Source organism: Polistes canadensis, unplaced genomic scaffold (genome assembly GCF_001313835.1).
Source record: "Polistes canadensis isolate GaletaPanama2010 unplaced genomic scaffold, ASM131383v1 scaffold_119, whole genome shotgun sequence".
Taxonomy (NCBI): domain Eukaryota; kingdom Metazoa; phylum Arthropoda; class Insecta; order Hymenoptera; family Vespidae; genus Polistes; species Polistes canadensis.
The window spans coordinates 80496-104679 of NW_014569666.1; the positions used below are offsets into that span (position 1 = coordinate 80496).

The 24184-nt window shown below is 37.0% G+C and overlaps 2 protein-coding genes across 17 annotated transcripts in view; one reads left to right on the forward strand and one right to left on the reverse strand.

Moving 5' to 3' along the window:
* Positions 1-8283, forward strand: part of LOC106787903 — a 62679-nt gene extending 54396 nt beyond the window's left edge. For all 6 annotated transcript variants that reach the window (XM_014750662.1, XM_014750661.1, XM_014750663.1 and 3 more), the window contains 2 exons: positions 45-201; positions 6228-8283. In XM_014750662.1, coding sequence (XP_014606148.1) covers positions 45-201; positions 6228-6340 — 270 coding nt within the window. In that variant the 3' untranslated portion in view covers positions 6341-8283. The remainder of the gene's footprint in view (positions 1-44; positions 202-6227) is intronic.
* A 5587-nt stretch (positions 8284-13870) lies between these two features.
* Positions 13871-24184, reverse strand: part of LOC106787890 (basement membrane-specific heparan sulfate proteoglycan core protein-like) — a 152820-nt gene continuing 142506 nt past the window's right edge. For 7 of the 11 annotated variants that reach the window (XM_014750635.1, XM_014750634.1, XM_014750633.1 and 4 more), the window contains 5 exons: positions 23871-24081; positions 22006-22065; positions 21113-21263; positions 20608-20768; positions 13871-17467 (listed from right to left, as the gene is read on the reverse strand). In XM_014750635.1, the coding sequence (XP_014606121.1) occupies positions 17358-17467; positions 20608-20768; positions 21113-21263; positions 22006-22065; positions 23871-24081 (693 nt within the window). In that variant the 3' untranslated portion in view covers positions 13871-17357. The remainder of the gene's footprint in view (positions 17468-20607; positions 20769-21112; positions 21264-22005; positions 22066-23870; positions 24082-24184) is intronic. The other 4 variants (XM_014750640.1, XM_014750638.1, XM_014750631.1 and 1 more) reach the window with 3 other exon arrangements.

A 24184-nucleotide genomic window follows, 5' to 3' on the forward strand; every position in this document is an offset into this window, starting at 1 on the left:
TGGGAGTTGAGGGAACGGGATGTTCTTTTGTTTCTTTATTTCAGGCAGCTCGTGGTGGTATAAATGTGGAAACTGAAAAAGGAGCGGCACAAACAGTTTCCGAATTGACTTTGGCTGCTTTAACGGAAAATGATATAGGAAAGTATTCGTGCAGACCGGCCGAAGGAAGATCGGACACCGTAATGCTGATAGTCGAACCAGGTTCGTTATAAAATATATATATGTATATGTATAATATATCATATAGTTAGATATAATAAAGATATTTTTCAATTCGTTGGAAAAAGGGATTTTTGCGGAAAGTAGGTAAGAATGAAAGCTTCTTGCGGGGCTTATTTCTTAAATCGTCGTAGAAAAGTTCGTTCGTTCGTTCGTTTCTGCAGAAAAATGTTCGCATCTCTAGAAACGTATGCGAGCGTGTACGTAGCTACTTACGTATGTCGTGAAATCGAAAAATGTATATATATATATATATATATATGTATATGTATATATAGGAGAGAACAACCGTTCCTTTCGAGCCGATCTAAAGCTCGCCACGCGTCGTCCTCGGGATTACTCGAAACACTTAAAACTTTTTGAGAAGCCGGTTGTAATAATTCACGCGGAAACTATTTGCCTAGCTAGCTGGCAAGCCAACGTGGTTGCTTGTGGGAAGGGTAGGAAGAAAGAAAAAGTAGAGCAAAAGAAGAAGAAGAAGAAGTAAAAGAAGAAGTAGAAGAAGAATAAAGATGAAAAAAAGAAGGCAATGCGTTGTACGTGCCCGTAAAAAGAAGGAATCCTGGTTTGGGTTTCTTTGAGAGGAAAAAGAGTAGAACAGAGGGTTGGATAAAAAAAAGGAATCATAAACAAGGATAGAGTGAAATAGCTAGTGAGAGAAAACGATGCAGGTGGAATTCAGTGGAGAGTGCACGAATCTGCAGAATGCGTTTCTCTATTATCGTGAATATTTCTTTTTCGGAAATTATTGCAGGGAGAAAAAAAATAATAGTTGCTCGTTCTCGTATATTTTTCTTTCGATTCGCGACGTCGTTCGCAATTAATTAACCCTCTCCTCCCTTCCTTCCCCGCCCTACGAAACGAATGCATATATACGATTGAATCATCAGCATCGCTAAATTTGTCTCGTCGCGAAAAAAAATACGCGGAATCGTTGTGGGTTGGTATCGGGTTCTTCGAAAAGGATAAATCATAGTATCATCGAAAATCGTTCGCAAATTCTTTCACGGAACGAAGATTTAAGGAGTAAAAAGTACGTTCGGTCGTCTGCTCTTCATATACCTAGTACGGTTAGTTTATCAGTTATCTTTTATGCGTCGGTTTACCGTGCTTTCCGTTTCGATCGAGTTTGGTTATCGTCTTTCGGGGACTACTAAAACACGTCGCATCGCGATAAAAGTGGTTTGCCATCGTAAACTATACGATCGAAGAAGAACTACGACGACGACGACGAAAGGAAGTCATTTGCGCGGTGGGAGAGAGACGGAGCGGTAAGCGGAAGTAAGGGAAAAAGGGGTGGAGGGGGCCCTGGGGAAGAAGATTCAGCAGCGGATTTTTGGCTAGGATAGGACCAGAGCTCGGTAAGCCGATAAAAAGGCGATTCGAGTACAGTAGCTAGCAGGAAGACTACTTTTTGTTGTTGCGAACCAAGCCCCGAATAGTAGTAGTACCTTTCAAACGAAAGAGATAGAGAGAGAGAGAGAGAGAGAAGAATGGGAAGGAGAGGGTGATGGGCGGGAGGTAAAAGGGATGTGGAGGTTGGGAGGGGGCTGCTGCTTGCTTGGTTCGGTGGCTGTCTGAGCTAATTCTTATGCGATCGTAAATAACGTCGCGCATATATCAAAACTTACAACGACTAGTGCTCTGGAAGCAAGCCCTTTTGCAGCCGGCGCCGCCGCCACCACCACCATCACCACCATCACTAGCATCACCCAGCAGTGCATTTGCTCTCCAACCTCTTTCACCCCTTGGCAACTCTCGACGACGTTTCCTTCCACCTTTTCCTCGGCCTTCCTTTCTTCCCTCCCCCGCCGCAGCTACTACCTCGGGAATCCCGTCACTTACGTTCTCATGACGGAAGAGCCAGCCTGCCAAGACCACTTCTCTGTCGGCCAGTTGAAAGATACAATTCCACGATTCTATTAATTAAGAAAGTTAATTACGCTGGAATTCAATTTTCCTAATTGCACATCACTGAGTTTTCGTACTTCGTCCCATCGGTCTCTCCTCCCTCCCTCCCTCCCTTCCTTCCAAGCTTCCAAGGTTCTTCATCCCTTCCTTTCTTTCATCGACCATCACCTGCCAGTCTTCTCTCTCTCTCTCTCTCCTCTCTTTCTTTCTTTCTTTCTTTTTTTGCTGCCCGTTCTTTCGTTCTTTCTTCAGTCTCGAGGGTACAGAGGTTCAAAGTTTTTCTCTCCAGTGCCCTCTTTTAATTTCGCTATCTCTCAAATCAAGTGCCGCTTCTTCCTTCMCCCCCCCCCGTTACCTTTCTCTCCCCCGGCCCTTCTTACCCCCCCGTTTGGCCCGTCACTTTCCTTTCCACCCATACCCTTTTCTTTTCTTTTTTTTTTTGTTTTATTCTTTTTGTAGACCGGCTACTTCTTCGGGTATATCATTCGCGAAAAGAAGAACGGCGAGAGGTCGTTTCTGAATCATTTCCTTCTACCCTTTTTCTCCTGCCACTCCTTTAGCACCGGCCCATCTCTGTCCGTCCGTTCAATTTTATAAAGCTTCTCCTCCTCCTCCTCCTTTTCCTCTTCCTTCCTTCCTTCGTACGCCTCTTTTGTTCTTATTTATTTAATTTCGTTTCGTACGATATATATATATATAGAAGAAGAAGGAAAGTATTTCTCTTTCTGCCTTATTCTTCTCCGTTCGTTTGTGAAAACTCGTTTGAACGCGATGAGTTAACTCTTTCACTCTTTTCACATTTTTGTTGTTGTTTTCTTTTTCTTTCCCTCTTCTCTCTCTCGTTGTTTATTTTGTTTCCTTCTCTTTTTCTTTTTTTTGTAAATAATTCAAATACAAAGTCGATCGTATTCTCTCGTCTTTAATGAGGGAACACGAGCCCCGGAGTATTTTTTCATCTTTCTCTTCTTTTTTCATTTTTTCTTTTTCTTCTTCTCTTTTATTTCCAATGATTATCGGATTATTATAATAATTTTAACGAAATAGTTTAGATTTTTATATTTACGAGTGTTCGTTTTACTTTTCGTATTCTTTCAAAAGAAATATGAAGAACGAGTTTACAATTTCTTTTCATTTCGAAACGTTCAAATTCGATAACTTTTGTTAGTTTCTTAGTTCGTAGAACATTAGACCTCTCTCCTCCCTCCCCATTACCATTACCATTTGCTTCCTGCTATTAAGAGAAAAATTTAATTACTAATTGTGCACGAGTCACATTTTGCGGGATGAAATTTTGTCAGGAATGAATGATGGAGAATAAGAAAGTCGCAACGGTTGATAAATCGTTTAAAGATCTCTCTCATCAAATCTTGATGAGAAACGTGGAAGAAAATTTGTTCTCTTTTCTCTCTCTCCTTCTCCCCCCCTCTTTCTTTCTGCATTGATTTATTTGAGATGGTAGAATTTAATAACGTCTTTCATTATGTGATCACGGAAGAAACATAAGAAGAAGAAGAAGAAGAAGAAGAAGTATAAGAAGATAGTGGTAGAAGAGACAGAATAAGGAAGAAAGTTAAAGACGAAGAGACTATAAGAGAAAGAGAGAAATTGACTTTGAGTCAGGAGATAGGTAGAACGATGGCCTTGGGACCCGTTAGGTATTAAACTCTTCGTGAACTTGTGCACTGTGCACTTCGTTCTACTCTATGTATATATATATATAGACGTAGTTACATATATATATATATTTAAAAATCTTTAAAGTAGTCATAAATTGAGTCGATGACTCGAGCGTTGTCGAGTGAATCGCGTGTGGGATTTTCGGAACTCCAAAAGCTCTATCTCCTTTATGTTGTTAACACTAAACTTACCGACATTTCATATAGATTCGATTGAATATAGTGAACAATATTTGATATCTTACTTTATTTACAAATGAATAATTTACATTTTATGCGTTTTCACTAAAAATTTTTACAAATTATCACATCTTTACAATATTACGTAGGACTTAAATCATTTGACCGTGCGTGAAATAGGTTTAGCAATAATAACTTTATCATATAAAAGAATGAATAAAAATTTGTATAAGAAATAAGAAAAAAGAAACAACTGGTAGCATAATAAAAATCTCGAATTATTATTGGTAGAGAGAGATAGTAATTCAACAAAGATAGTCGATGATCTTAATAATAAGTCTTCGAGAAAGGTCATACGATCGTATTCGATCGTTGAATAATCGTGAGAGAAAATTAATGGGACGAATGATTTAACGATATTCTTCGTCGCATAGCTTTCCATTGGAAGTGTTAAGTAGACTTGCCGTAGCTTGAAATGCGGACTAAATTGTGCAAACCGCAAGCAATAGGGGTACGCATCGTCCAACTATCGTGTTCCAGTGCCGGTAGCAAATCGAACGTGCTTCAAGGATTTAACCCTCTCTCTCTCTCTCTCTCTCTCTCTCCGTCACCCTTATACTCCTATTTGATTCATCGGACACTTTACCGAAGCTTACTCTAGCAATGCGAAGGGCACGTCGCATGCTTTACACTCACACACATACTCATGCACACGCGAACGTCACGCGCGTTCGCGTGTGCACGTGTTTCACTTGACTCGTGCGTACGACAATCATATGCCCTTCCTCCATTTCCTCTTTCATTCGGTGCATATATATACATAGTACATAGTACATAGTACAAGGTACCATGAGCGCACGTCTTTAAAGCCCGTTATTCACACGTAAGAGCGATTATCCCACTAGCTTCGGGTGGGTCTCTCTATTGACTGGACTATTCGTATTGGTAACGACGTGGCTTTCCTACCAATGCCAAACCATCGTCATTCCTATTAGACACATACCCTGAACTCAAACGTTCGAATACATTGAACACTTTCAAAATTCAAAATTACTTTTACACGGTTTAGGTTAACCGCATATGATCATCTTTCTATATAGATTTTCTCTCTCTCTCTACTCTTTTTTTTTTTTTTTAATAATAAAATTAAAATATATTTACGTTTAAATGTACGATTGTGTTTTTTCGATATTTTTTTTTATGTTTGAAATGGAAAACACAAGGTAACGTATAAAAATTCAATCGAACGGAATGATACTTATTTTTTGTTATTACGTGTCGTTTATTACGTTGACGTATAAACACGAGGAATAGTTTTTCTTTTTTCCCTCATGTATTAACCTAACTCCTAGACTATTTGACACGATTTTCTTTTTTTTTTCTTCTTTTTAAGTACCTACACTTGACTCTACTAAAAGTCATATAACATTTGAAGTTGCATTTAACTAAGCTAGTTTTATTCCCCCCCCCACCATCCGTTTCTAACAGATAAACATTTTAAAAGCAAACAGAATATTCCATTACTCGAATGTAAAATGTTAAGAGCACGTAGTAGTAGGGGGTAGAGATGAGGGTGGAGGGGTTTAAGGTGTTTAGATTATGCATCAAGTAGCATCGTGTGCTCGTCGTTGAATCATTCGTAGAAAAGTTTCAGAAATTTTTCATAATTACGCGGGGTGGGGAGAGAGAGAGGGGTGGGGGTGGAATGCTTGCAGAGAGAACGAAAGAAAAATTAAAATTTGTTCATTCTTATTTCTTTTTATGCGAAAGTAAATGGGAGGGAAAATGAAGATAAAATGATAACGTATATATATATATATATAGAATAGAACGGAAGAGTTTGAACATTTTCAGATATAGATATCGATGTTCAAAGCTTCAGCCCTTTCTGTTACACGGCTAGTGCCCCGTGATATTAAATGAGATTTATCGCCGGTGGTAAATTTTAAATTAACCGCGACTAAGTTAAGTACGTTCGAAATGAAACAACTTGGTACTTTTCCCCGTTGCCTTTCGTTTCGTTTAGTTTAGTTTCGTTTCGTTTCGTTTCTCTTGGTAAATACTCATTTATTAATGAGTCCTCGGCCAAGGGTGGGCAAAGAGGAACGTACCACGTTACACGTTCGGTACGAATAACCTAGTCAAGAGTAGTATCATTATTACATACATGCATATATATATATATATATATATACATACATGCATGCAAGCTACGATGTTATTATTTTCTTTTTGTTTCAGGAGAACGTACGGAAGCCATGCAACGTGACGCCGGATACGTTTCTTCCGGAAATGACGTCAGCCGCTGGTCCGGGTTTCTACTTCCGTTGTCGTGGTTTCTAATACTGGCATGAATGAAACGGGCAAACTTTACCGCTATGAGTCAAGAACACTAAAAAAAAGAAGTATTTTTCTTCTTATTCGTAATTATTGTATCTTTATCCCCCTTTGGTTTTTTTTTTTTCTTCTAAGTTTCTCTTCGCGATATTTTTTATTATTATTATTATTATTATTTTCATCGAAGTCAGGAGTACCTTAAAAAAAAAAAAAGGAAAAAAAAGACGTTAACCAAACAAGTACAAATCTTAAGAGAGAAAACAAAAAAAAAAAGAACAAAAAATAGATAGAGTATACTAGCGTTTAACGAGTCTCGTAAAATATTTTTTCTGCTCTTTTTTTTTGTTTTTTTTTTTTTTTTATAGCGAAAAAACGGGGACGACGATATCTTAAAACGTTGTCGTTCCACTTAGAAAATAAGCAAGCGCATCTCTTGTCGTTCACGTTTTAAGCCAATAATTTGTGTACACGATCCTTTATTCATCATAACGAAATCGCGTTACACCTCTCGCCTGTGTGCTAATTTATTATCTACGACGTTGCATTCACTATCCGTTGTGTTATACTTTGCACATTTTGATTATATATACACACACACGCACACATACACACAAAAACACGCGTCTAGGATATTATAACAACGCATTGAGCACTAATATTAATTTATCATTTATTTTTTTGTTTTTTTTTTTTCATTCACTTCTCTTTCGTTTCACATCAATCGAGAAGAAGAAGAAAGTTGCTTTTAAAAATAGTTTCCGAATTAGAAATAAGTTTTATATCGTTAATTTAATTAGCGTATGAAAAAACGGACAACCTTTTGAGAGTGGAAAAAGAAATTACGGTGGTAGAGGGCCAATGGTCAAAAAGTCGGCGGCCATTTGATCGAATAAATAGACCGAGGACTTTTTAATAAGAACGAAATGACGATAAAAATGTTGAAGTGATGGTAGGGGGTGAGGTGGAAGAAGGCGGGGAGAGTGGTAGAGAGAGAGAGAGAAATACATAAGCAAGGCTCGCATTAAATCTTTTTCATCGTTAACTTATTTTCTTCTTCGCAAATAATTTAGAAAGCAAGCAGTGGGGGTGGAGGGGGTTAGTAGTAGTAGTAGTAGTCGCGATAGTTCTCATTTCGTTCAGGACGCGCTAAGCCATTGGGGGAAGGGGGGTGTCCTTTGGTAGTTCTTCTCTCTCTCTCTCTCTCTCTCTCTCTTTTTCTTTTTCTTTTCCTGTTGCGAACATGCGATAGCATCTCTTTAAATGACGCTTTTAGGACCAGTAAGATTAAAGTGAGCAAGATGCGTCAAAGGACGCGGAAGTAATTTGATATCGTGTATCGTAGTACTACCCCTGGTCCGGTCATTTATATTCTTTTTTTTACTTCCTTCTTTTGTTTTTCTTTTTCATTTCAATTTATCCATTCCTTTTTTTATTTTGTATTTTGTATCTTATATAGTTTTTCGTAGAACACGAATAATATACTTTTTGATTAAGGACACCGCACAAATTACGAATGTATTATGTAGTGAAAAATGTCTCGTGCATAAAAAAAAGGGGCCAAACGGGCGAAATTTGACACGAGATTCAATGTCGTTTTTTATCGCCGAGAGAACAAAATCCTGCGAGCTGATCTCACACGCTTTACGTTAATATTTTATCCCGTCATTAGGGGGTAAATCTTAATTCGATTGTATTGTAGTTAAGTTAAGGTTAATTAGATTATAGTTTTAGATTAGTTATATATATATGTATTTCTTTTTAATAGAAATAAGTCACCAACGAATGCACATTTTATGTATCAGGGTCATAGTATTTTAAGCATATAATTTCGTTTTTTTTCATTTTTAATTATTCTTAACTCGAACGATCGCATTAAAATATAAATAAATAAATAAGCGAATATATATATATATATGTCGGGAATGATGTCGCACGTAAAACAAAATGGCATAGTAAAAAATACCAAGACATTTTTATTTGTCGTGTTGCGTTTTCATTTCTTTCTACTTTTTATCATTATCATTATCATTATTATTATCATTATTATTATTATTATTGTACATTCCTATCCTTAAATAGCACAGCACTCAGCAGAAACGGGGTTACTTATATAAAATGCGAAACGCAAACGGTTAAGAGATGGGTAAGATGTTTCGTGCTTGAAAGTTAAACGCATTATCGCATCGAAGAAGAAGTCGATGATCGTGATGATGGTACGGGGAAAGAGAGAGGGGTAGAGGAAAAGAGGAAGAATGACGAAGAAGTGTTGCTGGAAGAAGAGGATAGAAAAGGAAAGAAGATGGTGGAAGAAGCTGGGCGAACGCATCACCATTTTTCTCACCCTCGTTTCTCCGCGTGCACGTGACAAGCGTTACGTAAATGTCGTTGGTTTGAGTTTTATACTCCATCTTGTTCGTCGACTGAAGTGACAGATATATACTACCTCGTGTAGGATGGAAGGTGAAATTTTTCTTTCTCTCTCTCTCTCTCTCTCTCTCTCTCTTTCTTTAACTCAGTTGGTCCAAAAGGGTCGAGAAGCGTGGGCAGGGGGGGAGGGTACCGACAAGAGAACCTCGTGCGGAAAGAGTTACTATCCCCCTCGCTACCCCCCACCCTCACCCCTTGTGCTACTCTTGTCCAAAACTTGAAAAATAATTCAGGGCATGGTAATGTCCTGAATATAAAATTCACGAGGGCGCTCCGGCAATTTTGTCCTGAAAAGGATCTTCCTTCTATCTCAATCGAGTTCCTTCTCTTTTCCCTCTTTCTTATTTTCACTGATATTTTCTTTTTTTCTTTTTTAACTGTATATATATTATATATACTAGTAAAACCCTTCTACAAAACGGATTCTTATAACATGATAAAAAATTGCGACAAATGTTGATAAAGCATTGTATTTCTACAACACTGGAGAGATAACATATTTAAAAATTAAATTACGTTAAAATAATGACTCGAAGAGAGGAATAAAATGAACTTCGGTTCTCATATAACACGGCATGTTCTAGGAATTTATCTATGGTGTTATAGGAGAGTTACCTGTATATATGTTAACTTCAATCGTTTATATATTTATATTGAATCGAAAGTATCAATCAATTGTACATTGTTCCCCCTTTTACTACATGATGAAACTAACAATCCTTTCTATCTCTCTCTCTCTCTCTCTCTCTCTTTCTCTATCTGTCTACCTGTCTACCTGTCTGTCAGTTTGTCTACCTGTCTGTCTACCTGTCTCTGTTTGTTTGTTTTCTATTATTCTCCCGGTAACATCCTTTCGTATTTTAATTAGCGTACGTGTAACAACGAACGTTTCAGCACAGTTTGTCGCTACCATTAAACATATCGATTTTCCCTTTAGTTGGCATAACAAGACAACGCGCTCGCGTAAACTTTCGATCTAGGCTAGGACGACGACGACGACGACGACGACGTGGACGTGAACGTGAACGTGGTGGACAGAATTGGTGCACGATTATGCGTGACGATGCTAGCCAACCAACCAGTTCCTCGATCGAACGGATTCAAGCATTAAATTTTGATCCATGATGACGAAAATGGAAAACATGAAAATGCGTTAAACAATACGAACAAGATTTCGTTTAATAATCGAATAAACGATCTCTGTTAGTTAACACAAATATATTCTTTTCTAGAACGTACGTACGATTTCCACGTTTTTTTTGTCGTTTGTAGACACAAACACACACACACACTCACACAAATAGAAAGAAAGTGTAGAAAACATCGCAAAAGGGTTGAAGAGTGGGATGGAAAGGGATTTCAAATGAAAATTGATAATTGACTCGTACACGAGTCAAACGTGTTCGATATACGGAATAATATACGTCGAATAAAAAGAAAACGAAAAAAAAATTAGAAAACGCGACGTTACTTATCGTACGTTGCTTATCACTAGTTTTTTTTTTTTTCGACTTTATTAATAGTATCATCCAGTGTAATGGTAGTGTGTTTTAATCGATTAAAATGCGCGTTACGTGAGCAGAGATATCGTGCGACAGTTTTTGGCGGGGGGGGAGGGGGAAGAGATTAACAGTCCTAGGTTTGCGATTCGGTTACGATGAAGAAGAGTGGATGGTGGAAGGGTGGCTAGAAGGGGGTGAGAGGGGTGTTGGGTAGAAAGAGGAAAGAGATAGGCGGTGGCACTTAAGCGGTGCTAAGGTAACTGGATAAAATAACACTAAATTTATGAGAGACCGTGAATCAACGTGCTTTATGATTGCTCGAGTAACGAACGATAAATGGTGGTGGGTGAATGGGTGGGTGGTTGATAGCAGGAGGAGGAGGAGGAGGAAGGGGAGGGGGATGGTTTGTGCGTCCCAGCGATGTTTGGGTCAGCACGAATCGAACGAGGTTTTTGCCCTTCCAATCGAAGAGGTACCTAGTTACTCCGAGAGGAAAAGAGACACTGAAATAGAATCGCGGGGGCTGGGGTAGGAGGGAAGTAGGAGGTGGGGTGGGGGCAGGGGGAGGGGGAGGAGGAGATAGAGAAAGACGAACGGAAAAAGAGGGAAGTTGAAAATTGGAAAACTGTATTGTGTCCGGCAGCTGCTTCTCGGCTCTTCTGGGACACATTCGTTAGTGGCCACGTATAGCGACGATAAATTTCACGCATACCTCGTATTTCTATCTTTCGTTTCTATCTTTCTTTCTCTCTTTCTCTCTTTCTCTCTCTCTCTCTCTCTCTCTCTATCTCTTTTTTATTCTCTCGTTGCCAAAGTTCGAATTAAAGATCAACTTATTACGGATTATCGGTATTTCGTGCGTGCTCTCGCGAGCACTGTATATTTTCGAGTTTATTCATAAAATCGAATCGTTTAATGCTCTTTTTTTTTTTTTATCTTTTTATTATTTCCTGGTTGCCAAAAGAAAGGATCAAATTTTATAGAGAGAGAGAGAGAGAATCAGGACAGTTAGGGGATTTTTACCTTGAAACTTCATCCTGCGTATGCTGTCCGTATAGCATTGTGTAACCGTGTATATGTTATATGTGTAACTCTTTCCCCGAACAAAAAAAAACAAAAAAAGAAGAAAAAAAAACCCAAAAACGGTTCGTTTCAACGCGACGGGTATTTTTTTCTTTTTTTTTGTGTTTTGTTCAACGCAAGGTAGTTTTAAGCTAGGGGTAGTTTGAGGACAAATTTTGGGGTATCCGTGACGATCGGGTACCGACTAATTTTGTGCTGGCTGTTTTCCACCGCTGTTCAGGGAGGGAGGTCGGTGTGGAGGGTAGGGAGGGGAGGTTTAGGAAAAAAAAAATTGTTTTGCCAATAAAGTGTTTGCCATCTTGCCCCGTTAACGTGCGATTCAATTTCGTTGTAACGAATAGCCGAAGCATCGAACGCGCTAGTAACTACTCTCTTTCTCTCTCTCTCTCTCTCTCTCTCTCTCTCTCTCTCTCTCTCGTTCGTCTACTCCATCCATGTTCGATTCTCCCCTTCTCTTGTGATCCCCCTCGCGAGAGGTTTCTAGAGGGTGGGCCCAACCCCTCTTTCTCTCTCTCTCTCTCTCTCACCCCCTATGACTGGTTCGCTGACCCCTTTCAACCGTAGCAGCACCGTGAAAAGCTCGAATGGCTCTTGGCTATCGAAAAACAATTAAACCGATAAAATATCGACAAACACGACCGGATAGACGGCTGATACTTTATCGGTCGCATGAGAAACCCCCTGTTCCCCGTACTAACCCCCCCCCCGTCCCACACCCACCCCACTTGCCGTTCGATCACGCGCGATTTTGTTCGCCGATCGTTATCTACTACTTCCTAGGATTCCACCAACCACCCAAACAACCACCCTTTCTTGCTTTCCATTTCCTTTTCTTTCTCCTGAGATTCTAACGTTGACGTTTTATTTCCATCGGATGGTCGGTCGGTCGGGTCTTCTTTTTATTTTATTTTTTTTCCCCTTCAATTTTTCGTTCGAATCAAAAAGAATTAAAGCTAGGGAGGAGAGAGAGGGAAAGAAAAAGAAAAGCTATGGTTTTTCTCTGATGCGTTGATTTTTTGTTTATCATCACGGTCAGTTGTTAAAATCCTCGGTGAGAAAATAGAGATATTGTATTATAAGTTGTTGATTTTTATCGACGATATAATCACTGTATAGAGAGTATTATCGTGTAATACGTGTGTAGTAATAGTAGTAGTAGTGGTACTTGCATTTTTCAAAAAAATGCACTCACCAAAATCGACGTTCAGAGATTTTTGTTTGGTCGTTTTGTATTTTTGTTGTTGTTGTCTTCTTTTTCATAGTACGCTTTACAATAATGAAAACAAGACGGCAAATGTAAGCCACGCGTACATTTAAAAAACAATTCCACCCAGGCGGTGTTTGTTAATCGTTATCTAGTGTTTGCGTTGAAAGCAAAAAAAAAAAAAAAAGAAAAAAAAGAAAAATATCCATGAATTTTCACAGAGTTAAAAGCAACAATATAACTCCGGTTCGAAATACTCGTCTTTCATTATTTAACGTATACAATTCGTGTGGGCTTCCGCATTGTAACGAAGAGACAATGCTTCGTGATTTTCATCGTGATTATGACGTTTGACAACGATTCATTGTTATCCATAGGTGCTGAATGACGAGGAGAGGTGTACGTTGATACTACATTTGCAAACATATAATTACTTTCTTTTCGGAAAATGCTGGTAAAAGTTAGCTTTTGTTTTCCCGGTCCGAAAATCTTCGGTATAGTTTCTAAAGTAATATCGTGATAAAAATTATTGTTATGAAAATTTCTAATTAATCTTTATCTTATTTTATTTATTTCTTGTATATATTATATCACATTACGCGATTTCAAATTATAATATGAAAATAATTAATTGTTACTTGATATTAATTTACGAATTGAATCAATTAATAGGTCGAATTGTTCGCAGAAGGGGGTGGCGGTTTGATGTATAACATATTCTATTATTAGTTACTATCCTTTTCCTGTTTTATACTCCGGTTACCTGTATACCGGGTATTGTTTTTCAGTTGTCAGAGGTTAACGCTTTGTATTTAGTTTGAAACGCGCAGAATGCAGAGGCATTGCCTATCTATGCGGTGGCACGTGAAACGTGCGTGCTGGATCGCACGACTATCTATTCTGTATACACGTGTTTCGAACTTCATCGATGTGACAATTAACCGAGAGACAGAGAGAGAGAGACAGAGAAAGAGAGAGAGAGAGAGAGAGAGAGAGAGAGAGAGAGAATCAGTCAGCGAACAAATCGAGACACGACAGGACTCGAATTTCGTGAAATATCGGACTTGTTCACAAAGCACAAGCGCGCATATATTCCTCGTGCAAGTTTGCAACGATTTTGTGGAAATCGAAAGAGTTTTAGACGGACAGGAAAAGAGAGATAGAGAGGTAAAAATAGAAAATTGTCAGAGAAAAATGGGAAAGGTGTGATTAAAAAAGTAAAAAAAGAAAAAAATAAAGGGACGTAGCGAAGAAAGAATGAAATTCGCTTTTATAATCATTACATTTATTCAAACAGTTTTTCCACACGTCAATGATTACTTTTTTTTTTCTTTTTTTTTTTTTATACAGTATAATATTCCTCGCCGCATTATAATTTTCTGTCCCTCGTATTTCCTCTCATCTAATATTATTTCCATTTCTTTTTATTTAATGTTTATTCTTCTTCTTCTTCTTCTTTTTCTTCCTTCGTTTCAACATCATTCATATTCCACTTTTGCTCGTTTGCTGCTGCTACTGCTGCTGCTGCTGCTGCTGCTTGCACTCTGGGTTTTCGCATAATTTTTTGGTTTTTTTTTTATCTTTTTTTTTTCTTTAAATTTACGTCGACCTCTTTTCGCGTATAACGTGATACAGTGTGTGTCGATTATGAATCTTATTATTATTTTTTTTATATATACAATGCTTCTTTTTCTAGGACTTATTCGTTAAATTAGTGTACAATATTTTTTTTTTTTCTTTTTTTTTTCGGTAAGGATACGAGTCGCAGATATCAATGAGCTAGGTGTCACAATTGAGCTATAATTGTTTGCACGTTAGTTTGTGTGTGTGTGTACGAGTGTGTGTATGCATGCGGGTGAGTGTATGATGTGTGTTTTTTTTTCTTATTATTTTATTTCATCTCTCGATATCTTTCTACGTTCATTCGTTCGTCGTCATTATTTCGTGCGCGAAAATTCATGCGAGAACGGGCCGCAAACTACCGTTGTTTTTGTTATTCTCGCTGTCCCCCTTCACCCCCCGACCACACCTCCACGCATTAAGCTGCTATCGTGAATCGTTTGAAAAAAAAAAAGAAAAAAAAAACAAAATAAAATCCAAATCAACGAAGAAAGTTTCAAAAAAAAAAAAAAAACAAAAAGAAAAACCAAACGCGCGCAATTCGTATCAGTAATATTTCCAATAAAATAATCTTCGTTGTCTCTCTTGTTCTTTCTTTTTCTTTTTCTTTTTCTCTTTTTTCTTTTTTCTTTTAACAAGTTATGTATTATAACAAATAAACGAACAATCCTCGTTCATAATAACTTTCCCTCGAGCAATATACATTTTTCAATTATTATAATCACGCAACACGTCAATAGCATAACGTTATCTCGCTTTTTTTTCTCCTTTTTTTCACTTTTTTTTTTTTGTTAATGCCTTACTCTTTCAACTCGAAACAAATTGAATCTCATTCAATATTAATTATATATTTTGTAAATATCATTTAATTATAGAAAATCCAAAAAGCGTTATAATATATCACACCATTCTGCAATCAATCAATCAATAAATCAACCATCAATCAATCAATCAATCAATCAATCAATCGCAGTTCTCGTTCGATATCGCTTGTAAGAAGTTTTCCCTCTGTGCTTTTTTTTTCTTTTTGGGTTACGTTTTTCCTTTTTCTTTTTTGGTTCTAAAGATATTGTCCTTTCACAACGACGTAAATTTCAATGTTTTTTTTTCTTTTTTCTTTTTCTTTTTTTCTCTTTTTTTTTTCTTTCATAAACTATACAACGAACTAATATTATAATAGATCACGATCCGGTTTTTCATTCGCACATTCTTTCGATCTCCGTTTCGTTCTCGCACACGGTTTATTTCTTTTTTGGTTTGTTCTTCTCATCGTTCTCTAATCTCTCCCCGGGATACAAGGTTATAAAAAATTTATATAATTTTAAAGGTAAAGTAGTCTTATGGTTCTAGGCCTTACGATAGTCCTTGTTGTTGTTCTTGTTGATTTTCTTTTTTTATTCTCTCTCTCGTTCTTGGTAATTTTATATTTAAATCGTTAATATATCTAATGAATATGCTATAGTGCAAATAATTAAGTTCTATCTTTACGTTACGTTTACGTATTCGATTATCTAGTTCTCGAACGAGCGCGCATTCGATTCGGAAATTTGACTCTCTCGAGAGGGGACGCGTTATTCGTTTTATATTCCAGGAACGTGGGAAAAAAGGAAGAAAAACAAAAAAAAAATAGAGAGAAAGAGAAAAAAGAAAGAAGATATAATATAAAATTTTTGCATAAAAAGAACTAACTCAAAACGCTTCTTTTCTTTTCTTTTACTTTTACTTTTATTTTTTTTTTTTTTTTTTTTTTTTTTTTTTTTTTTTTTTTTTTAACTATAAACACCTCGTTACGATTTTTGATTATTTCTACTATTTAAACTCGACATTTATATTTTTACGATTTAAACCCACGGATCGAAGGGCCGTTGTTCTTAACGAGAGAAGATATGTAAAATATTAGAGACGACACAACAACCAGCAATCGTATTTTCTATTTAAACGTTTTCAACGTTTAGAAATAATTTAGAAATTAGAAAAGAAAAATCCATATTTTCAAATTAATGTAGAAATAGATAGTTAGGCGAACACGTGCGTGGGGAGAAAAAAAAAATTATAAAATTGTTTTATCGAAAAGAGGAAACAAAAAATAAAGGAAGAAAAATTAACGGAATATCGTCGAGCATGATTATTTTCTCTTACTTTAACTATAATCTGCGATAAGCGATGAGCGTTTACGATAATGTGATCGATCAGATATATAAGTTATATATATATACAACGCTAGTTTCGAACTTAACGTTAAGAAACGAACGAACGTTCCTTCTTTTTTCTTTTCGCGAATAATTTTTATATGTATATTTATATATAAACGCCTTAGTCTGTACATCGAGGTTACGTCGAACCATAACAACATCCAAACATCCGCTTTTATATATACAAATGTTTAACTTATCCCACTATCTAGATTTGTTTTTTATTTTAAATATAGGTTACGCCGATAATAAATGTGATCTCGATCATCGACGATAATTAAATTAGAAACACCACACGATTCTTAACGAATCATTATAATTCCCAAATTTTCCCTTATTAGAGTATTGGAATTGATTCGATGATAAAAGGAATATTTGAATAGATGAATAGTAAAAAAGGGAATATCTTCGATATATTCCCTTTTTCTTCCCCAACAACACACGTACAGACAGTTACGATCTCGTTTCGTAGAATTAGGGTTTTGAATTCGTTCGTTAGGTTTCGTTCCTAGTCCGACTATTGATTCTGTAATACGATATTACATTCGTAAGTATGAATTTGTTGTCACTAAAATTACGTATCCTTTAGATTGTTGTCATAGCAAATCACTCGTGTGCGCGTTATTTATTTTTGTCTCCCGTATATCCGTGAATCGCACATTCGAAATTGTCTTTCGAATCACATCTGATCTCTTCTCTATTCTCGATTCGATTAATGTTATTTTTTGATTATACTTTGGTTTTTTTTCTTATTTTATTTCTTTTCTTATTTTTTTTTTCTTTTCCTCTTCTTCTTCTTCTTCTTCATTATTATTATTATTATTATTATTATCATCATCATCATCATCATCATTATTCGATATCGATTTAAACACTCTCGTAGTTATTTTTCCCTTATAATATTCTTTTTTTTTTCTTTTTTTTTTTTTTCTTTTAGGACGATTCTTCATTTCTAATATCTAATATCTTGTTTAGCTTCGATGTTTCACACAACAAGGGGGACCGCTCACCTTAGCAGGTTCGAGATCAGAAGAGTAGAACCGGTTAGAAGGATGATCGGTACGGAACAGAATATGCCGCAACTACCACCGTGTTGCATGGCTGCTGGATGTTCGCCTGAAACATCATCGAGAAAACAAACAATTTATAATACCGATTCTTTTCGTAGTTAAACAATCTATCGTAGTATATTATGCATATATGTAAATTTAATTCATTTCTTATAAGACAGTTCGATAAGGGGTTTCTTTTTGTTATTCGAATGAATTTCAATATTTGAAAAAATTTCATCAATTTGATAAAATAAGATTTTCGAACATTTATGTATATATTGGTGTAGGTTGAATTGAAAAGTATCGACAAGAGATTTTAGGAATGAACAGAATGAGAGAGAGAGGGAGAGAGAGCAAGTAATTGTATAATCATAAACAAGATCGATAAAACTGCATCGATTAGATTTCGTTGTTTCAAAACAATCAGGTTAACGATTAAAATGAAATAGTCGTAACTTCGGTGGCTTATTTCGAGAAAATCCGTTCGTTGTCTCGAAAAATGGCGACGAGTACCAAGCAAAAAGGGTTGATAACGAAAGCAAACTAAAACCGAGAGAGTTTTCAGTAATTGCATTATTAGGAGAGGCGAGCGTGTGCAAGCGGTGGCGGGTTGGTTCTCGGATAAACCAAAGTTTATCGCGAAATAATCGAAATTTGCGGTCAATTTCGCGGAGTAATCAGCTGTGTTTGAAATAACAGAGATGACCAATACGGCACGGGTAGAGGATCGGTTGATCGGTTGGTTCGGTTTAGTTGTTTTGATGGTGTATGTGCGTACGTACGTGCGTACGTGCGTGGGTGTACGTACAGTCGGGGTTCGGACGATTCGGGTGAACGGTGTTACCTGTGAATTAATTATGCAGACGAACTGCCGTGCATTAACTTCCATCGAGGCATGCAATACGCACGCACGCACTCACTCACTCACGCGGTGGTGGTAGTATTCCACTGGGGTGAAGGGGGATATCACGTGTTAGGTTACGTGATCTTTCCCGTCCGAGTTCATAGAAAATAGATCTAATGAGAAGGTATTATGTTGCAATTAGTAGAACAATTGCTTTATTCTGTGAAAAGCAATATCGTCCGACGGAATATATTGTGCATACACAGAGTACGCTATCTACTAATACACTGGTCTTCTTCTTTTGTTACGAACCGTTAATAAGTAATGGAAAACAAACACAAATTAGGATTATTAAATATTTAATAATACGCGACACTATCTCTCTGTAAATTTTATCAACCATTTAACTAGTTTGCAATATAACCAAACAAATATCGTGATTTAATGATAGAAGATTATTTGACGCGTAAGATTACTGTTTTTTCCCCCCTTATTGAGATTACGATCAAGAAATATCCGCCCCCAACCCCATTCTATACGTATCTTCGTTCGAGCGCGAAACAACTCTCTCTCTCTCTCTCTCTCTCTCTCTCTCTCTCTATCTCTCTCTCTCTCTCTCTCTCTCTCTCTCTCTCTCTCTCTCTCTTTCTTCTTCTTCTCTTATCGTTAGAGATCTTCTCCCTTGGCGTAACATCAGCTCATGTTCTTGGCAAACGAGCCGTGTCCGATCGACAGGGCCGGAATGTCGAACTTGCAGAACAAGATATTGCGCGTGTTATCGCGAGAGTTCTCCAAGCCCGAATAACTTGGCACTGACCCAATATACGGACCCCGAATATATAAGGCCACGTCAAATGTAGTAGCAGCAGCAACGAAGGAAATTTCAATGCTTGATGAATGAACAACCAACCGGTCCAGCTATAGTTTTCCTTTTGAATTGTCATACTTCGTGGCACGTTAGCAACTTGTAGGACCCCGTTGAAAGTTTCATCCCCCTCCCCCCACACCCCCATTGGAAGAGAGATCCGCGGCTCCCATATCAACCATTATTATACAAGGAGAGAGAGAGAGAGAAAGAGAGAGGGAGAGAATTTGTCGAATAATCATCGAGAGCAAAGAGAAACTTGCCTCTTCAACTTTCAAATTGTCCTACTCGTGGAAGATCATCAAAGTTTCGTTTATAGGCAGAAGAAGAAGACTCTTTTGCGAATTTAGTTATATACTTTCTACGTCCCTCTTTTCTCCACCTTTGATTATTTTCCGTGAAGATTTTCTTTCCGTTTCGCAGTTAACACGAGCGACATAGTGTTGTTTATCCATTGTTCCCTTATTAATGATAATTCGGTTCAATTAAAAATTGAAATTTTCATATTTTCGAGTAATGATATTTTGTACGTAATAATAAAAAATGGATGAGAAATTTTTCATGTCTCTTTGGTAGTTTTTTAAATCATTATTTATTTCTCCCTCCCATCCTCTCTCTCTCTCTCTCTTTCTCTCTCTTGATTTATTTTGAAAAAGACACTTAACCCGACGCGCGGAAATGAAATTCCCTTTGCCGTGGTACTCGCATTTTTTTTCTCTCCCGAGTTTATCGAACCTTAATGATGGCACTATTATTACGGGTGCGTCCGTCGTGTATCCTGTTGCATTTCTCTTTTGTCAACCAACATCCGGAGCATTAATTTGCTCGGAAACAAAAAGAAAAAGAAAAAGAAACAGCAAAAAAAAAAAGAAATATTTACAGTTTCATGCTCGTTGGATTTGAAAGACATTTCAATAGAGAAAACAGTTAAACGATGTGACGGTGAAAATAAATGTGGATAAACGAGAAAATGCAGAAAGAGAGAGAGAGAGAGAGGGAGAGGGATGAAAATCGGGAAAGGGGCAAGGGGAAAAGGAAGACCCATAATGACGGGGTGGACTTTCCGTTTGAACCATATTCTGTCTTTCATTCTTCTCGTCTACGGGTGGGTCTTTCTATTTACCGAGTCCTACCTTTTTTTTTTTTCCTTCCCCCCACCTCTGCTCTTATCCGCTGTTTTTCATTTAACGTTCTTGAATGCGAGGATCAGTAATATGTTGAGATTAAATGGAGCTGCTACGTAACTTTAAAAATGTATGCGCGACATTCCGAGTTGTCAGTGCTCAAGAACATAATCAAACAAAACGAATACGTTGTTGTTTCTCTCTCTCTCTCTCTTTCTCTTTCCCGGTTATTTATCAAAAAATATTTTTAGATATACGAGATATGCATGTATGTATTCGAGATTAAATCCTTTTCTTTTTGATACGTACAGGTATATATATAATGAAAAGATAAAAGAGTATGTATATATATAAAAAATAAGGTAGCTTACCGTTGAGAACGTGTACCATAACGCTAGCAGGATTCGCGTTGCTAGGAGTGCATGTGTAATTTCCACTGTCGGTCAATCTTGCCTGTGTTACGAGAAGTCTGCTAGTCGTGCCGCTTTCAGTTTTCTCGGTCTCCAAGGATATCCCGCCCCTGTGGTGAAAGCTGAATTAACAAAGATACTTTGATACTTTTCGTGAGCTCACTTTGAATTAATCCTTTTCTTTTTTTTTTTTGTCCCTCTTTTTTCTTACACTCTTTCATTCTCTCTCTCTCTCTCTCTCTCTCTCTCTCTCTCTCTCTCTCGTTCTTTCGTATACTTTAACGAGAAGGATATTTTTATAAACGAGAAAACAAATATAAATAAATGTTATTTATAAAAATCTCTATATTCTTTCTTAATACACAATTTGATGAGATAATATATATTTTTGTTTGTTTTGTATGTATAATAAGAAAAGTTCTCACGTTTAAATAGTTAGAACTAATTTTCAACGGATTCGTAATACCTGGGACTGTCGAAATCCACTACGGCTCCACCGTGACGCCACGCAACGCTGCTTGGGGGTGTACTTTGCACATTAACAGTGCACGTGAGGCTTATCGTACTACCCTTTTTCACGTAGACGTCCTCTTGTCCCAGAATCTTTGCTTGAGCAGCTGCAATGCACAGTCAGAGATTGTTGTTTCCCCGTTAAATATTATTCCTTTCGTATATTTTATTCGCGCAATGATTATTTACGAATTTTAAAATTTTTCTCGACGTTATTTCAATACACCTTTCGTCCTATTAATTTTCGTTATCGAATTCTCATTGTTTTTCTTTTCTTTTTATTTCTATTGAGTTTATTCGCCATGTTTCAATGAAAAACATTGAACAACGTAAACGAATATGACTCATTGTTTGAGTCACATCAAAAAAATATATCTAAAAACTAATTAGGATTTTAATTGAGCGTGCGAGTAATTGACTCTCTAAAAATCGATTATAATTCTACGATTTCTTTTCATTTTCATAAATAAATCGCTCTTACCGTTAACATTCCACGTGAGCTCATTTATTTTATTAGATGATATTTTAAAAGAATAAATAAAGCGTGATGTGCGTGCTAATTCATATATCTATATATATATGCGAAAGCGTATTTTATATAAGTATACCTATATACCATTAACGAGCAAACTAGATATAGAGAAAAATCACATCAAGATATATAGACAAATAGATAGATAGATAAAGGTAGAGATGGATGAAAAGAATAAAAAAAAAAAAAGAGACTGATACACATAGATGGAAACGTAGAAAAAAAAAAGAAAAAAAGAAAAAAAAATAAATGATGAAAACTAAAGCTACGAGAAATCGACAGCCTGGAAAAGGAGTCCGTTCTTGCGTGATTCTAACCTGAGTTGAATGTCCGTCGGATGGAGTTCGGTGCAGTGGTGGCAGGGACAGGGGCACTTTCTGGAATGGGAGGACAGAAAAGATAGCGAGTTAATCGATTTCGTCGAACTCTCAAGGGGGCCGGGGGGGCTCGGAAACTACCATAGCATAAGCAAGAAAGAAAGAAAGAAAGCAAACAAACAAACAAGCAACCAACCGACCAAGCAAGCAAGCAAGCTAGCTAGCTAGCATATCAGCGCAGCGAACAACTTGGGATCTACGTTCGCGAAACGAGCGAAACGAAAATAAAATTGTGTTCTATAGAAAGAGAGAAAGATATATATAGAGAGAGAGAGAGAGACGAGACGAGACGAAGGGGTGGGATTCAAAGAACGAACGTCATTTCCGACGAGATTCCGATCGTATTGTTGAATCGAGCAATAAAATTGGTCTTTTCTAGGATCTAAAGTTTCAAGCTGATCTAGTTACGAACCTGATCGAACGTGTAACGCATCGCGATTAGAGGTAATTGATCACGGTTAATTAAAGTTGTTATTTCGTATGTACGTACATATGTATCGTCTACGTAGATACACTGTGTGTATATGTGTGTGTATAGAGATGATGATCATCTTCCTACCAAATCGCATTTTGGCATCGTTCATTTCGAATCTCTCGCATAGAAAGTAGTGCATTCGATTGCATTCGAAGGATCATAAATTCCAAAGGAATTCCTTCTACTAGCAACGTGCAATTATTCTTGCGGATACAAAATGATCGAATTATTATCGCGTCTGTGATATAATCGCGTGAAAGATCGAACAATGAATAATATTTCGCATTGGGATTTCTACTGTTGATCGAAAGAATCGTTGAAAAGCTACCGAAACTACTCTCTCTATATATATATTTATACATATACATGTGTGTGTGTGCATGTGTGCATTCACGTTAACGCAAAAAATGAGGATGGTAGAAAAGAGGAGTTGAAAATAGGAGAGGGTGGAATAAAAAAGAAAAAAGAAAAAAGAATATCGGGAACATATGCGACCGGGTTAATCAAGCTTACGACGTCGGGTACACAAAATATTGGGTCTTCTTTGATGTAAATGTACATACATACATACATACATAAATACATGTGTATGGAAAACGCGTGTGGCGTCAATTTTCATGACTCAAATGATAAGCACCTACAAAAGCGAGCATATGTCATCTATCTGTATTCCAAACCTACGTTTGGAATCCCATACAGGATTCGCGTATATCATACGTACTTTTTATTTCTTTTTTGTTTTTTGTTTAGCAGAGAAACGGACGGGTCATCGCGGATCCCGCATAATTCCCCCTTTTCATGAACTTTATACGTACTTGCATATTATTATGCGTTGGCAAAAGTAGTAACACGACGTTGAGGTAAAACAACGCTAGGCGTTTAGTTTTGGTTAGGATCGTGGAGTGGTGGAGGGGGGTTGGGGGGTAGGACGAGAGCGTGTTCCGTTTGCAAATGAGCCATAAATCATTATATTATTTTTACGCGTCGAAAAATAACGCGATAATTCTCAAAGGTGTGTGTGTGTGTGTGTGTTATATACCACGAAAAAAAGCCGGTCTTTTTTATTTTTATTTTTATTTTTATTTTTTTATTTTTCAGAATTGCGCGCGCACGATTGTTTATCAAACGGACTTGCGATTTTGTTTATTCATTCTATGCTGTCTTTCTTTTCTCTTTTTATTTTGTCTTTTTTTCTAACCCTCCCCCCCTTCTCTACTCCATTTCTTTTACTTTTTTTTTATTTTGATCTTTCTCTCTCTCCCTCTCTTTCTTTTATTTTATTTTTGCGTCGCGTAGAAAAGAAAATATTCATCGGTAAAGTAAATTTTACCTTCGACTCTCAGCGTGAAGGCTAAGTTCATTTTAGGCTCGGTGTTGACCTGGCACTCGTAAATTCCTGCATCGCGTGGTTGCACGTAATCAATCTTCAACGTCCACTCGTCCGAAGATTCTGGATGTTTAACGGAAAATCTCGCGTCTCCCGTGTATGTGTGAACCGACGACGTTAGTATATGTAAATCCTTTTTACGTATCCATGAGACCTGAAAACAGAAGAAGAAGAAAATAATGTTGTATATAATATGATAGTATAATTTTGACGACAACGATACAACACACAAATGCACAAATAATTTATTATTTATT